Source organism: Carlito syrichta, unplaced genomic scaffold (genome assembly GCF_000164805.1).
Source record: "Carlito syrichta isolate Samal-C Ts95f unplaced genomic scaffold, Tarsius_syrichta-2.0.1 Scaffold142937, whole genome shotgun sequence".
Classification (NCBI taxonomy): domain Eukaryota; kingdom Metazoa; phylum Chordata; class Mammalia; order Primates; family Tarsiidae; genus Carlito; species Carlito syrichta.
Window position 1 is genome coordinate 9873 of NW_007087033.1, and position 15113 is coordinate 24985.

Here is a 15113-nt window from a genome sequence, read left to right on the forward strand (position 1 = left end):
GGCACACCCCACCAGGAAGAGTAGGAAGGAACAGGAACCTTCCTGGCCTCTCCTCTGCTGTGACCTTCCTGGAGGGCTCTCGGTTGATGAGGGAGGTGATGCAGAAAGAATGCACATGACACGGGAGGGCGGGGAAGGGTCCCAGCACTCAGGATCCTGGGAGCACCAGTACACTTCTGGTTGCAAGGAAAACCGGCCTCCCTCCTCTGCTGCAGAGGCCAAAGCCTCCCCGGGATGTGCTTCTTGTCACCCAGGCATCCACTCACTTTGGTCCCTAGGACTCTGCAGCCCCAGGTGGCCTGGACACCGTGACTAGTAGAGCTTATGTGAACCACCATGCCTGGCTAAATATTTCAAATAGTACAAAAAATAATAATATAAAAAGTAGAAAACTGGACTCGGTGGCTCAGCCTGCAATACTGCACCTTTGGGAGGCTGAGGTGAGTGGATTGCCTGAGCCCGTGGGTTTGAGACCCACCTGGGCAGCGAGACCTCATCTCTACAATAAATCAAAAAATCAGCCGGGCATGGTAGCACATGCCTGTAATTCCGGCTACTTGGAAGGCTGAGGCGGAAGGATTGCCGGAGCCCTGCAGGTGGAGGCTGCGGTGGCCAGGAACGGCCACTGCACTCCAGTCTGGGTGACAGAGTGAGACTACAATTCAAAAAAAAAAAAGTAGAAGACCAAGTGTGATAGCTCTCGCCTATAATCCTAGCACTTTGGGAGGTTGAGGCAGGAAGATCGCTGGAGCCCAGGAGTTCAAGACCAGCCTGGGCAACTTAGCAAGACCCTGTCTCTACAAAAAAATTCAAAATAAAAAGTAACCAGACATGATGGCATCTGTAGTTCCAGCTACTTGGGAGACTGAGGCAGAAGGATCAATTGAAACCCAGGGGTTGGAGGCTGCAATGAGCTATGATTGTGCCACTGCACTCCAGCCTGGGTGACAGAGTGAGACCCTGTCTCTAAAAAATAAATAACTAAAGTAGAAATTCCTCTCTCTCCAGTACCTGGTCCCTGTCACAAAGGCCAGAGCGGTACAGATTGAGGCCCCTACCCCATCCCAAATGAGGGTCTTGCCAGGAAAGCTCCCCTGGTGACATCAGGACCTTGGGGCAGGCCCTGGAACCCCTGGAGCCACTGGGCTCACACGTGGTTGGTATCCTTTGACCTGCCCTGAGTCTTCGTTGACTCCTCCAGGCCCCGTCCCGGATGCCCAGGGAAGGAACTCCCACCCAAGCGTGCAGGATCTCTGCGAAGTTCTGAACCTCCCACTCTGCACCCTCGGTGCCCTGCACAGGCAGGTGAGGGCTACATGGATTAATTTGCCCAGAGTGAGAGTGAGGTGTGTGCTCTGAGCCCTCTTCTCACTGCAGACCCCCTTGAACTCCGAGGGAAGGCAGGTCCCCACTCAGTCCCTGGCTCCCTCCTCAGACCTGGGATCTGAGCTCCTCCTGGCAGTGCTGATGGGGGTGCTGCCTCCCCAGAGACCAGGGAGCTGCTCACATTGGGTCACATGGCCAGGGCGGACAGTGAGTCAGAGCTGGCAGGGGTTGTGTGTCTCTGGTGCCCGTACCATGGCTGCCTGGGGACGGCAGCCTCTGAGTGCTCCTGCCACTGGCCTGCCAGCCATGGACCCCTCCCAGAGGGTCAGGTATAGGCCTGGCCTTTGCTCCCACCCACCAGAATCCACTGGGGTCCTTAGCATTTTGAAACCACTTGGGTGGAGCCTAATCTCCAGCTCAGCTGGTCCACATGAGACCCTCCCCTGATTTCGAAAGTCCCTGTGTTCTGCCAGAGGACATTCCGATCTGCAGTGGGGCAGGATGAGGGGAGGTCAGCTGCGGAGGGAATGCTTCCCAACTCCAGGGCCAGGGTCATGCGTGCCCCTGGGGACGAGGGAGGCAGCCTGGGGTCAGCGACGAGAGAAAACACATGGATGCATCCCCAGGCCTCTGGAGCCACCTGAAGGCCCAGCCCCCTCCTCACCCGCCTGGCTCAACACCTGACAATGCTGAGATGGAGACCCCATTACTGTCACCAGCCTCGTCTCCCTCCTGCCTGGGAGAGAGAGACCCCCAGAAGACCCGGGCGGCCGGATGCACACAGCCGCTCCCAGGGCATGCGTGTCTTCGGAAACAAGAACCAGCTGACATGTGTGAAACAGCAGCCCGTCCTCTCTCTTTGGTGCATCGTGAAGGCTCCGGGGGACTTTTCTTTTAAAGAGGTAGCTTTTTTTATATTGAGAGACTGAACTAGACAAAAACAGAGAGGAACTCCAGGATTTGTGACCTGGGAGCCAGGAGGCGGGTCTGTCCCTGGGCCTGGGGGTGGTAGTTGGAGGCCAGAAGGCAGAGCGAGATTCTTGTTGGCAGGAACAGAGACCAGCACTCAGCACCCCCATCCTGCTCATGGTGAGTTTGGAAGCCAGGAGCCCCTCCCTGACAACTGCCTTCAGTCCTACCACCCGGGAGTGGCTCAGGTCAGGAAATATGCCCTGAGCGGGAGAACCTCAGTGAGTGGGCACCTCCCATATGCCCACAAAGCACCGCTGTGGGGCAGGGAGGGTCAGAAAGACCAGGGCTCTCAGGTGATGGGGGTTTGTCTCTGGGGTGACATGTCCGGGGAGGCTGAGGCCCCATGGGAGCCTGGCAGGGAGGCCCCTGAGGGATGAGAGCTGGGCTCACACAGTGGGCTTTCCCTGGCATGGGCTGTGGGGTGTGGGGGACCTGGCAGGGTGGGAGGGACGTGGGAAGCCACACCTGGCAGTGGACTGCTCGAGGGGAGTCAGGCTTCTGGGGCAGAGGCCAGAGTACTGGCCTTGCTGCTGGGCCTGGGGGCTGAGAGGCCCGAGGACCCCTCAGTGCAGACTCAGCCTGATCTCTGGTGCGACTGAGCTTCCATGGCTACCAGGGCCTCGAGAAAGAGGGCAGAGGGCCAGGGTCCCTGTGGGTGTGGCCGCTGCCATGCACTCCTTCCTTGAGGCCCATTTGGGCCCTGTGTTTCTGACTCCATGGTTGTCAGATGAGCGATGGGCGGGGCTTGGAACCCAGGGCCATGGAGGCCATGTGGGGACAGTGCCAGGGTTCCAGGGGCCACTGAGTGTCCCCTCCCTGTGCAGTGTGGATGTGACGGGTGTGAGCCATGTCTATGTGGGAGGATGGGCTCATGGACACATGCACGTGTGGCTGTAGCTCTGTGCATGTGTGTGTTGTGTGTATACGTCTAGGTGGCTGTCCATACAGCCGACCGTGTAGGTTCAGGACATTTCTGAGTGCTGTGTGCAAGCATGTGGGATGTGGGGAGGTCTGGGTTGAGTTCGTCTTCCTGTGCAGAAGAGGCTACGTCTGGACATGGGTACGAATATGTCTGTGCATGTCTGCTGTGGATGGTGCTTCTGGGAGACAAGCCAGGTGGGAATGCCTCCCCTGCTCCTGAATGTGAATAGATCTGCGTCCGCATCACCCCATGAGGACGGTGTGAAGTGGGGACCTGGGTGCAGCCTCTCTGGAAATGGAAGCTGACATTGTGCCAGCCTGTCTGTGTTTTGCATCCGTCACGATGTGCTGTTCCCAGTTCTCCTGACAACGACTCTCTGAAAATGGCCGCCCAGGTCAGCCTGCCATGCACAGGAGGTGGCTCCCTGGCTGGGCCCTGCCTCTCTACCCGAAACTTCCTATGGTAGGCAGGGAGGGGCAGGAGGACCCGAGCAGAAAGAAAGACCCAGGTCATTCGCAGACATGGAGGACGCATGGCACCCAGAGCCAGAGAAATAGAAATTAAACCAGAAACAAGGCAAGGAGGCACCTCTGTCTCCTGCATCCTCAGGCCCAGGTGTCCCTCAGAGCATGTGCATCCCCCTGCTCTTGTCCACACAGTGAGAGAGGAGAAGGAGCAAGCGATGTCAGAGAAGGTAGAGACTTCAGCTCTTGTCTGGGAATGAGACCTGGAAGGAGGAGGCTGCCCATTAAGCAGAATCAGGAAGACCCCTTGAGAGTATTTCTTTTTTTTTTTTTTGAGTTGGAGTCTCGCTCTATCGCCCAGACTGGAGTGCAGTGGCCACTTCCGGCCACCGCAGCCTCGACCTGCTGGGCTCCGGCAATCCTTCCGCCTCAGCCTTCCAAGTAGCTGGAACTACAGGCGTGCACTACCACACCTGGCTAATTTTTTGATTTGTTGTAGAGATGAGGTCTCATCAAGTTGCCCAGGCGGGTCTAGAACCCACGGGCTCAGGCAATCCACTCACCTCGGCCTCCCAAAGTGCTGGGATTACAGGCTGAGCCACCGAGCCAGGCCTGAGAGTATTTCTAAAGAGGCTGCAAAGGGAGGTGGGTTGACCCAGCAGCAGCCAGAGAGGGACTCAACTCACATCCAGACGTGCTGACCAGATGGGGTGGAAGTGAGGAAGACAGCTGTCGGGACATGTTCACAGCTGGATTATGGGAGAGCCGGCCCCAGGACCACCTAGGCAGATGCATGATCCCAGCCCACACACAGCAGAAAAGCGTCAGGAGGTCCTGCCCTAAAAATTGTTTTGAGAATCAGGGCAGCTATTTTTAAAAGTGCTGCCGGGCATGGTGGTGGTGCCTGTTGTTAGCTTACGGACGGATAGGGTGAGGGTGGAGAGGCACAGGGAGTCGCAGCAGCACTGCCGGGGCTGGTGCGCACTCTGGGAACCCAGAGATCCGAGTAGATTGCAAAGAATTGCGACACACAAAAAGGTTAAGAAAGAAAAGTTTATTTAAAAGTAAATTAGAAGCCAGGCTCAGTGGCTCAGCCTGTAATCCCGCGCCTTTGGGAGGCTAAGGTGAGTGGATTGCCTGAGCCCGCGGGTTCGTGACCCGCCTGGGCAGCGAGACCTCATCTCTACAATAAATCAAAAAATCAGCCGGGCGTGGTAGCGCATGCCTGTAATTCCGGCTGAGGCGGAAGGTTTGCCAGAGCCCAGCAGGTCGAGGCTGCAGTGGCCGAGAGTGGCCACTGCACTCCAGTCTGGGCGACAGAGTGAGACTCCAACTCAAAAAAAAACATAAAAATTTTTTTAAAATAAATAAATAAATACATAAGAAAGAAAGAGAGAGAAAGAGAGGAGAGTCACCTCTCCAAGGTAGGCGAGGGGACTAAAGCTTAGAAAACATGGTGGTGGCCATACCTCAAGGAGCACATGGCCACACCAGAGTTTAGTAAAGCAATAACCCATTTTATTCTTAAGCATTAAATGTGAAGGGGCAGAGCTTGCCAGCTGCTGAGGGAAGTCAGTAAATGCAACCAGAGATCAGGATAAACAATGGAAACATGAGACTGGAGTTCATTCAGCAAACAGAAGAAAACAAAACTGCTGTCTAATAGCAGACAATATTACTCCCATGGCATGAAAGAACACCACAGGAAAAGAACAACAACCAACCACAGAAACCACTCTTGGGAGGTTAACTATGGACTTCCCAGGAAAAAACATGAACTGAAAGTGCTGGAAGGCCAACTGGAGGAAATCTAGTGCCTAGAAGAAGCACAAGAAAACCCAGAGCGGGGTGGGAGGGGGGGAACCGAGAACAGGAGACAAAAAGGATGCCCAGCATGTGATGGAGAGCAGAACCAGAGAGGGCCAGGAGAGCAGTGGAGGAGTGTTCTGGGAAGGGCCGTGCGTGCAGAGCCCCCAGATGCAGAAGGGGCTGAGAAATGAAAGAATGAGGCAGATACATGCTGTGTGTTAGAGAAGGGTGACTTATTGAGGAATGTACAGACAGGGCAGGTCTCGGGCAGCCAAGAGACAGATCTCTGCACTGGGACCTGCAGACCTGGAGTTCATCCCCCCAGGGAAGGAATATGTGTGCTCTGTGCAGGCATGGAAGGCAGCCCTCAGAGCAGGCAGGACATACGGTGCCTCACAGCCTGAGATCGTGGCCTGCCTCAAAGTTGCTGTAATATTTTTTTTTGAATTGGAGTCTCACTCTGTCGCCCAGACTGGAGTGCAGTGGCCGCTCCCGGCCACCGCAGCCTCGACCTGCTGGGCTCTGGCGATCCACTCAGCCTTCCGAGTAGCCGGAATTACAGGTACGCGCTATCACGCCCAGCTAATTTTTTGATTTATTATAGAGATGAGGTCTCGCCTGCCCAGACGGGTCACGAACCCGACGAACCTGCGGGCTCAGGCAATCCACTCACCTCAGCCTTCCAAAGGCGCGGGATTATAGGCCGAGCCACCGAGCCCAGCTAAAGTTGCTGTAATCTAAAAGCAGGAGTGGCCGGGTGCCCTAGCTCACGCCTGTAATCCCAGCACTTTGGGAGGCAGAGGAGAGAGGATCGCCTGAGCCTATGGGTTCGAGACCAGCCTGGGCAACATGGTGAGACCTCGTCTCTGGTGGTGTGTGCCTATAATTCTAGCTACTTGGAAGGCTGAGGTGGAAAGATCGCCTGAGCCCAGCGGGTTGAAGTTGTGGTGGCTGGGAGTGTGCCATTGCACTCCAGTCTGGGTGACAGAGTGAGACTCTGACTCAAAAAATAAAAAATAAAATAAAAGCAAGAGCAGGGCTTCTAGATAGTGAGCATGTGGAGGGGGGGTGCCAGGAAGGACATGGAAGCTCTGCTGCACCCCTTTTCCCAGACTGCACCTGCAGGTCTCCTCATCTGTATCCTTTATATTAAATCAGCAAATGAAAAAAATAAAATGAAATGAAAGCAGGAACACATGTTCTTAGACTAGGAACAGCAGATACAGTAGAAATCAGAAGACGTTCATGGGTCTGGGGCCACTCAGAAGCCAGCATCCTTCTGTCTCCACAAAGAGGAGAAACACCAGAAAATGTCCTTGGACCAAAGGGAGAATCAAGTTCCAATTGATCAGTCTGAATGCTGAGCTGCTTCAATGAAAAATAAAGTCTCAAACTAAGGCATGCCATCAAGACATCACAGAACTCCAAGGATCATGAGGTGACTCGGGAAGACTGTGGAGAGAGCATGTCACCCACAGGAGCTGGCTTGATGCTGTTCCCATCCCAACACATGTGCAGACAGACCGTGGAGCCATCAAGTCCTGAGGGGGATGACTTTCTTTTTCTTTTTTTTTTTAGAGTTGGAGTCTCACTCTGTTGCCCAGACTGGAGTGCAGTGGCCGCTCCCAGCTACTGCAGCCTCGACCTGCAGGGCTCCAGTGATCCATCCGCCTCAACCTTCTGAGTAGCCGGAATTACAGGCACGCACTACCACACCTGGCTGATTTTTTAAATTTCTCGTAGAGATGAGGTCTCGCCAAGTTGCCCGGGCAGATCTTGAACCCGCCGGCTCAGGTAATCCACTCACCTCAGCCTCCCAAAGTGTGGGATTACAGGCTGAGCCACTGAGCCTGGCTGGGAATGGCTTTCAATCCGATGTGCGCACCCAGCAAAGCTACTGATCGACTGTGAGGGCAGACATTCAGGACTCAGAAACCTGATTCCCACACACCCACGGCTAGAGCATGATCGGAGGACCTGCTCTAACAAGACTACAGCCCCCAAATGGTAGACAACCTAAAATGCAGGACCTTTCTGGAAACTGTAGGTTCAGTTGGCAGCTGTGAGGCATGAGGCACAGAGAGACACCAGGAAGGCTGAGGGAAGTCTGTGGACACTGTGAGAATATGATAACACCCAGTGGGGGGAAAGAGAAAAAAAGAAAAGAGAGGCAATCAGAAACTCCAGGGCAAACAGTAAAACCCATGAAAAAGACAGACTGAAGCTTGAGCTGAGAATGCCTTGAACTGGAGGGGCAGTTCCAAGGGATGACATGTTAGTTCTTCCAGCAGGACTGTTGTGTGTAGGCGCTGTGATGACTTCTGTTTTACCGACAAGGAGATTGAGGCTGAGAAACCCAACACCTCACACACACTGCTCTCCTGCGGCAGACAGAGAGGGGAGCTAGGGCAAGCTGAGCCCAAAGCCTCCAAAGCCCTTCCAGTCCCCGGGTGGCCCACACATCCATGAAGTCGGGTGGGCTCGAGTCTCAGGAATGGCTCCAAGTGAAATCCACACAGGGTCAGTTTCCTGGGCATTTGACCTGAGCCTTCGACTCAAAAGGGGCCATGCTCTCGTGATGCCGTTGCTGTCCTGACATCTGGATTAAGGTGCTGCATTTCCATTTGGCACTGGGTCCTCTGTGGTGCAGCCAGCCTTGAATTATCTCCTTGGGCAGCACTCAGGGGGTGTGGCCACACCTGCTGCTGGGCTCCAGGAAGCACTGTCATTTGCCATCCATTGCAGCTAAGTTACAAAACAGAATGCGAATGTCCCCAGTGAGACCTGCACAGTGTGGGATCGGGTTGGAGACGGAGGACAGAGGAAAGGCTGGATGCCTGCCCTGTCTTTATTTAACAGTTCTGCAGCTGGGCATGGTGGCTCACGCCTATAATCCTAGTACTTTGGGAGGCTGAGGTGAGAGGGTTGCCTGAGCTCACAGGTTCAAGCCCAGCCTGGGCAAGCAGGTGAGACCCCATCTCTACAATTAAAAAAAAAAAAATTAGCTGGGCATGGTGGCACGTACCTGTAGTTCCAGCTACTTGGAAGGCTAGGGCAGAAAGATCACCTGAGCCCAGCAGGTTGAGGCTGCAGTGGCCATGAGCAGGATGCCACTGCACTCCAGTTTGGGCTATAAAGTGATACTCTGACTCAAAAAAAACAAAAAATGTTCTGTATTTAGTTCACCACAGGTTTTTTGCACGAATTTTGATTTTTAGAAGATGCAATTTATTGCAGCAACTGAGATTTGACAACACCCCCCTTTGAAACTTGCTCCTAGCCGGGCTCGGTGGCTCAGCCTGTAATCCCCCGCCTTTGGGAGGCTGAGGTGAGTGGATTGCCTGAGCCCGCGGGGTCGTGACCCACCTGGGCAGGCGAGACCTCATCTCTACAATAAATCAAAAAATTAGCTGGGCGTGGTAGCGCGTGCCTGTAATTCTGGCTACTCAGAAGGCTGAGGCGGAAGGATCGCCGGAGCCCAGCGGGTCAAGGCTGCGGTGGCCGGAAATGGCCACTGCACTCCAGTCTGGGCAACACAGTGAGACTCCAACTCAAAAAAAAAAGAAACTTGCTCCTGAGGTGAGCACCCTGGCTTTCTCACCTCCTTCCCATCATGGCAAGAGTGAAGCTCACTGGATGCTCATGGCCAAGAGGAGGGGGCTCAGGTGTGGTACCTGAAGTCACAGAAGTAGGACGGAGGCTATGCTGGGAGGACTGGGGAGGCAGCTTGAGGCACTCAGCTCTCATCAGCTACAAGAGCAAGTTAGCCACTTGTATGGCTGATGGTGGAAGGGCCCCGTGAGCTCACTGGCAAGGGATGCGGGGTCATCAGAAAGCTGAAACAGTATACCTGCCCCAGGTGAGGCTGGATATGGAGTTCGCTGTAAGACCTTCTTTTCCATTGGGCTTTCATTATTTGTTTGTTTAATTTTTTTGAGTTGGGGCCTCACTCTGTCACTCAGGCTGGAGTGCAGTAGCACACTCACGGTCATTGCAGCCTCAGACCTGCTGAGTTCTGGCAATTCTTCCATTTCAGCCCTTCAAGTAGCTGGAACTAGAGGTGCCTGCCATCATGTCCGGCTAATTTTTAAATTTATTGTAAAGATAAGGTCTCGCCAAGTTGCCCAGGCTGGTCTTGAACCCCTGGGCTCAGGCAATCCTTTAGGCTTGGCCTCCCAAAGTGCTGGGATTTCAGGTATGAGCCACCGCTCCTGGCCTCCATTTGGCTTTTAAATCAACAAAGTATTACAGAGAAGTAGCCAGATGATTTAAACAATTAAAACAAATGAATTCTGAGTTTGAAAATGGAAAGAAGTTAAAACTCAAGTGTCAGGCCACTTTAAAAAGATAACAACTTGGTCAGGAGCAGTGACTCGGGCCTATAATCCCGGTACTTTGGGAGGCTGAGGTGAGAGGATTGCCTGAGCCCACGGGTTCAAACCAGTCTGGGCAACTTGGTGAGATCTCATCTCTACAATAAATTAAAAAATTTGCCAGGCATGGTGGTGTGTTCCTGTAGTTCCAGCTACTTGGAAGGTTGAGGCAGAAGGATCACCTGAGCCTAGCAGGTCAAGGCTGCAGTGGCCGTGAACGTGCCACTGTACTCCAGCCTGGGTGACAGAGTGAGACTTCAACTCCAAAAAAATAAAAATAAAAAAGATAACACAGCCAGGCTCGGTGGCTCAGCCTGTAATTCTGCGCTTTGGGAGGCTGAGGTGAGTGGATTGCCTGAGCCCGCAGGTTCGAGACCCGTCTGGGCAAGTTGGCGAGACCTCATCTCTACAGTAAATCAAAAAATTAGCTGGGTGTGGTGGCAAGCGCCTGTAGTTGCAGCTACTTGGAAGGCTGAGGCGGAAGGAATGCCAGAACCCAGCAGGTCAAGGCTGTGGTGGCCGGGAACGTGCCACTGCACTCCAGCCTGGGCAACAGAGTGAGACTCCAACTCAAAAAAAAAAAGATAATGCCTGGATCCATCCTGGGAAAGGATCGAGGGTCAAGAGAGAACATTCTGGAAGCAGAGCGCCCACGTCCTTAGGGAAGGAAGATCATCAGACTGACCCCACGCTGCAGCTGGGGGTGGGGACTGCTCTTGCTCATTAATGAAATGGAGACGCGAGTCCTGGTTTCTGGGGAAATTACACAAGGAGGTATTGTAGATGGGTGGAATACCAGCCAGAATAAATACCTCAGAAGAAAATTAAGTACACAGCTGGGCTTGGTGGCTCAGCCTGTAATCCCGCACTTTGGGAGGATGAGGTGAGTGGATTGCCTGAGCCCGCGGGTTCGAGACCCGCCCAGGCAACTTGGCGAGACCTCATCTCTACAATAAATCAAAAAAATTAGCTGGGCATGGTAGCGCGCACCTGTAGTTCCAGCTACTTGGAAGGCTGAGGAGGAAGGATCGCCAGAGCCCAACAGGTCGAGGCTGCAGTGGCCGGGAGCAGCCACTGCACTCCGGTTTGGGCGACAGAGTGAGACGCCAACTCAAAAAAAAAAAAAAAAAAAAGAAAAGAAAATTAAGTACACAAGGAACAACATATCTAAGTAAACATGTCATTGCATTTAGATAAATACGACAGTCTATGTGGATGATGATTTCAGGGTTAGGACCCTGCATGTTGAAAGAAATGCTAGGCCGGGCTCGGTGGCTCAGCCTGTAATCCTGCGCCTTTGGGAGGCTGAGGTGAGTGGATTGCCTGAGCACGCAGGTTCAAGACCCGCCTGGGCAGCGAGACCTCATCTCTACAATAAAAATAAAAAAATCAGCCGGGTGTGGTAGCGCATGCCTCTAATTCCGGCTACTCAGAAGGCTGAGGCGGAAGGGTCACTGGAGTCTAGCAGGCGAGGCTGCGGTGGCCGACAGCGGCCACTGCACTCCAGTCTGGGCGACCGAGTGAGACTCCAACTCAAAAAAAAAAAAAAAAAAAAAGAAAGAAATGCTAGGTTAAACATAACGGCTGGCCGGGCTCGGTGGCTCAGCCTGTAATCCCAGCACTTTGGGAGGCCAAGGTGAGTGGGTTACCTGAGTCCGTGGGTTCGAGACCAGCCTGGGCAACTTGGCGAGACCTCAGTTTCTACAACAAATTTTAAAAATTACCTGGGCGTGGTGTGCGCCTGTATTTCCGGCTTCTTGGAAGGCTGAGGTGGAAGAATTGCTGAAGCCCAGCAGGCTGACGCTGGGGTGGCCATGAGTGTGCTACTGCACTCCAGCCTGGGCGACGGAGTGAGACTCCAACTCAAAATAAAAACAAAAAATAAAAACCATGATGGCTAAGAACATGAGGGAAAACTCTAGCAAAGTCATGATGCAAACAAGAACCTTCCAGCTATGGGAGTTGAGGACGAAAATTACTTCAAAGGCAGCAAAAGCAAGAAACAGGAGAAGGAAGCCTAGACAGAACACGAGCAGGACCCTGGGATGCATGGGTGAGGACCAGCCTGTGGGGGCTGCCATCTCATGCAGGTCCTGGTCTAAGTGGTCCTAATTTACAGACACAGCCTCCCTGTGAAATCAAAAAATAAAAAGCAATCACAAGCTCTATACAAACAAAAAAGGCTGGGCACAGTGACTCACACCTGTAATCCCAGCACTTGGGAGGCTGAGGCAGGAAGACTGCCTGAGCCCAGGAGGTCAAGGCTATGGTAAGTCATGATTGTGCCACTGCCCTACAGCTTGGGCAACAGAGTGACACCTGAGTGCAAAAAAACAAAAAACAAAAAACAAAACAAAACAAAAAAACCCCACCAACAAATAAATAAAATGTAATTACGTGTTCTTTAAAAACAAATGAAAATCTCTGAAACAAAAGGACAGGAACAGAAGTTGAAAATAAATGGAAACCATGTAGTAGGGAAACATTAATAACAGCAAAGTCAGTGTGGTGTGGTAGCCCGTGGTCAGGCTGTGTGGCCGTGGTCAGGCTGGAGCCAGCACAGGGGGTACCCCTGAGCCCCAAGCCCCCAAACACCAAACAGTCCCAAACATGACACCCACTGCCGTGCCAGTGTGGGAGGGATCCCAGCCCTCCTGTCACAGAGACAGGCCAGGGAGGCCAAGCCTGAATAGACATCAGGCACTGGGGGACAAGGACGGTGCTCAGGCCCGACAGAGGCTCCACGGCCAGCACACAGCCTCTCACTATGTGGATTCAGACCTGAGACCTGGACATTTCCTGTGGGAGCCCTCCAGGCCGCCTGAGAGAAAACTGTGATGTGGGTGGGCCCCCTGTCCCTCGCGGTGTTCGAGGTCCATGGACCGCAGTGAGGGGTCTGGACCCTGAATTCTTTCTCCTTCAGGGTGTGTTTCCCGTACAGAGTCATGGTGAGGTCCAGCCCTGTAGGCAAGGTCACTTGGGGCCTGGTCTGAGGATGCCCCAGAAGTATAGGGGTGGGGGCTTCCAGGTGAGGGACAGAGGGGACCAGGAGGAATGAACACTGAGAACACTGGAGCCCTGGGTCCCCAACTCGAGGGACATGAGGGGCAGAGGAGGGGAGAAACAGGCAGCTGCTACCTAGCTCAGTCCTCTAGCAGTCCCGGGAGATGCTGTGTCAACAAGAGGGAAACTGAGGTTTGGAGCCCAGGCACTGCCCTGGGACGCACAGCCTTGGGAAAGGAACGGGCCCTTGTCCTTGGATTGGGTCCTAAGGCCCCTGGGCTAAGCCAGTGACACTGGCCTGTCCAAGCCTTGGCATCCAGGTCTGTATGAAGGTGCAGTGGCATCTGATGCAGAGGCCGGCAAGCCCTGCAGTGTGTGTGGAGGGGATTCTGCATGACTCAACAGGCCTGAGAAACCAGGGGGCCCAGTCTTCCCTCCTGCTCCTCCTGCAGGCCTGGTTTAGACTCATTTTCAGCCCACTGCCCACCGAAACCCTGGACGATGGAACCCTGGACGATGGCCCTGCCCTGGGGTCAGGTCATGGGTTGGGGTCATCCCCTGGGCATTGGGTTCTTAGCAGCCCCTGGGCAACCTGATGGTGACCTGCCCAGTCTGAGAAAGGGCTCCGGTCCTTGGGAAGTGATTCTTGAGGCCAGCTCCAAAGTCCAATGGCTCAGCTGCAAGCTGCAGGCAGGGTGTGGTCACTGTGACTTAGAAGGCCAGAACTGGGGTGCAGAACCCCAGCATGAGGGCAGGTATGGGGGGGGTCGCACCTGGGCCATGCACTGCCTTCCGGAAACGTTCTTGTGTTTTATCCCCGTTGGTAGTCACATGGAATTATTTTTACATGCCAAGAGGCATATTTTGAGGAGGGAATATTTGAAAGACTTAATGTTCATCTGCAGATCTCAGACAGGCCCCGGGTCCTGAGGGGGTGGCAGCGAAGCAGCAGAACCTCAGGGGGACTGATGTTCACAGCCCACCCCCTGTGCTGGTCCGTCTCCAGTTCCTCTCTCACCTGGGCTCTGTCCCTACCCTGGGGTCAAGGATCTGGTCTGCTACTAAGCCTCTGCCTCACCCAGGTAGCAACGCCCAGCCTTGGCCTGGGATCTTCATCCTACCCACCCTGGCAGGGAATGTGCTGATTATTCATTGGGTAGGGGAGGCTGTAAACAGGACAGCTGTGGTGATAATCGCCTCCACCAAAGGCCTTTCCTCTTTCCTCTGTCCTCTCTCCCAGCAGCAGAGTGGCTCTCACAGCCCAAGCTCATCCTCCTCCTACACAGGCCAGCCAGGCCAGCACCGGGACGCTGAGTGGCAGAAGTAGTCCTTGGAGGCCTTGTCATGTGGGCCAGCTGGTTGCTCTGGCCTCTAATGGCCGTCTGTGCTGCGGACTCCTTCCGGGACCAGGCTGAGAGAATCATGCGGGACAAGCCTGTCATTGACGGGTGAGTGGGGGGCCGGGAGCTGGCTCCTATGCCTGGATCTCGGGCATCAGTTTCCCTCACTGTCACAGGCTCTTGTGCTTTGCTGGTCTCACTTCCTGGTGGGGTTTCTCAGGCCTCCAAGGGCTCCAGCAGGTGATGGTCTGCAGTTAATGGGCGGGAGGGAGGAAAGGGAGACCCCCATGCTCAGCGCAGGGTTCTGGACGTTAAGGCAGTTCCCACTCTGCTGACCTGGGCCTCCCTGGTCCTGTCCAGCTCCCTGAAAGCTGCAGGTGAGCGGAGGCATGAGTGGTGCCAGCTCAGAGATAACCAGGTCCATGCATGTGCGTGGCTATCCACGGCGTTAGACTGTTGCTGATGGTATTTCAATCACAAAAGCCACAAGCTACATGGCAGTCCCCTTAGTATTAATACTTGCTGTTAGCTGGGCTTGGTAGCTCAGCCTGTAATCCCGCGCCTTTGGGAGGCTGAGGTGAGTGGATTGCCTGAGCCCGCGGGTTTATGACCCACCTGGGCAACTTGGCAAGACCTCATCTCTACAATAAATAAAAAATTAGCTGGAGCCGGGCTCGGTGGCTCCGCCTGTAATCCCGCACCTTTGGGAGGCTGAGGTGAGTGGATTGCCTGAGCCCACGGGTTTGAGACCCGCCTGGGCAACTTGGCGAGACCTCATCTCTACAATAAATCAAAAAATTAGCCGGGCGTGGTAGCGCATGCCTGTAGTTCCAGCTACTTGGAAGGCTGAGGCGGAAGGATCACCGGAGCCCAGCAGGTCGAGGCTGTGGTGGCCGGGAGTGGG

The 15113-nt window shown here is 54.2% G+C and overlaps 1 protein-coding gene across 1 annotated transcript in view; it reads left to right on the forward strand.

Annotated features, from left to right (window-relative positions):
- Positions 1-14213: 14213 nt before the first annotated feature.
- DPEP1 (dipeptidase 1 (renal)) overlaps positions 14214-15113 on the forward strand; it is a 7382-nt gene continuing 6482 nt past the window's right edge. The window contains exon 1 of the mRNA XM_008050032.1: positions 14214-14317. Within this exon, the coding sequence (XP_008048223.1) occupies positions 14214-14317 (104 nt within the window). The remainder of the gene's footprint in view (positions 14318-15113) is intronic.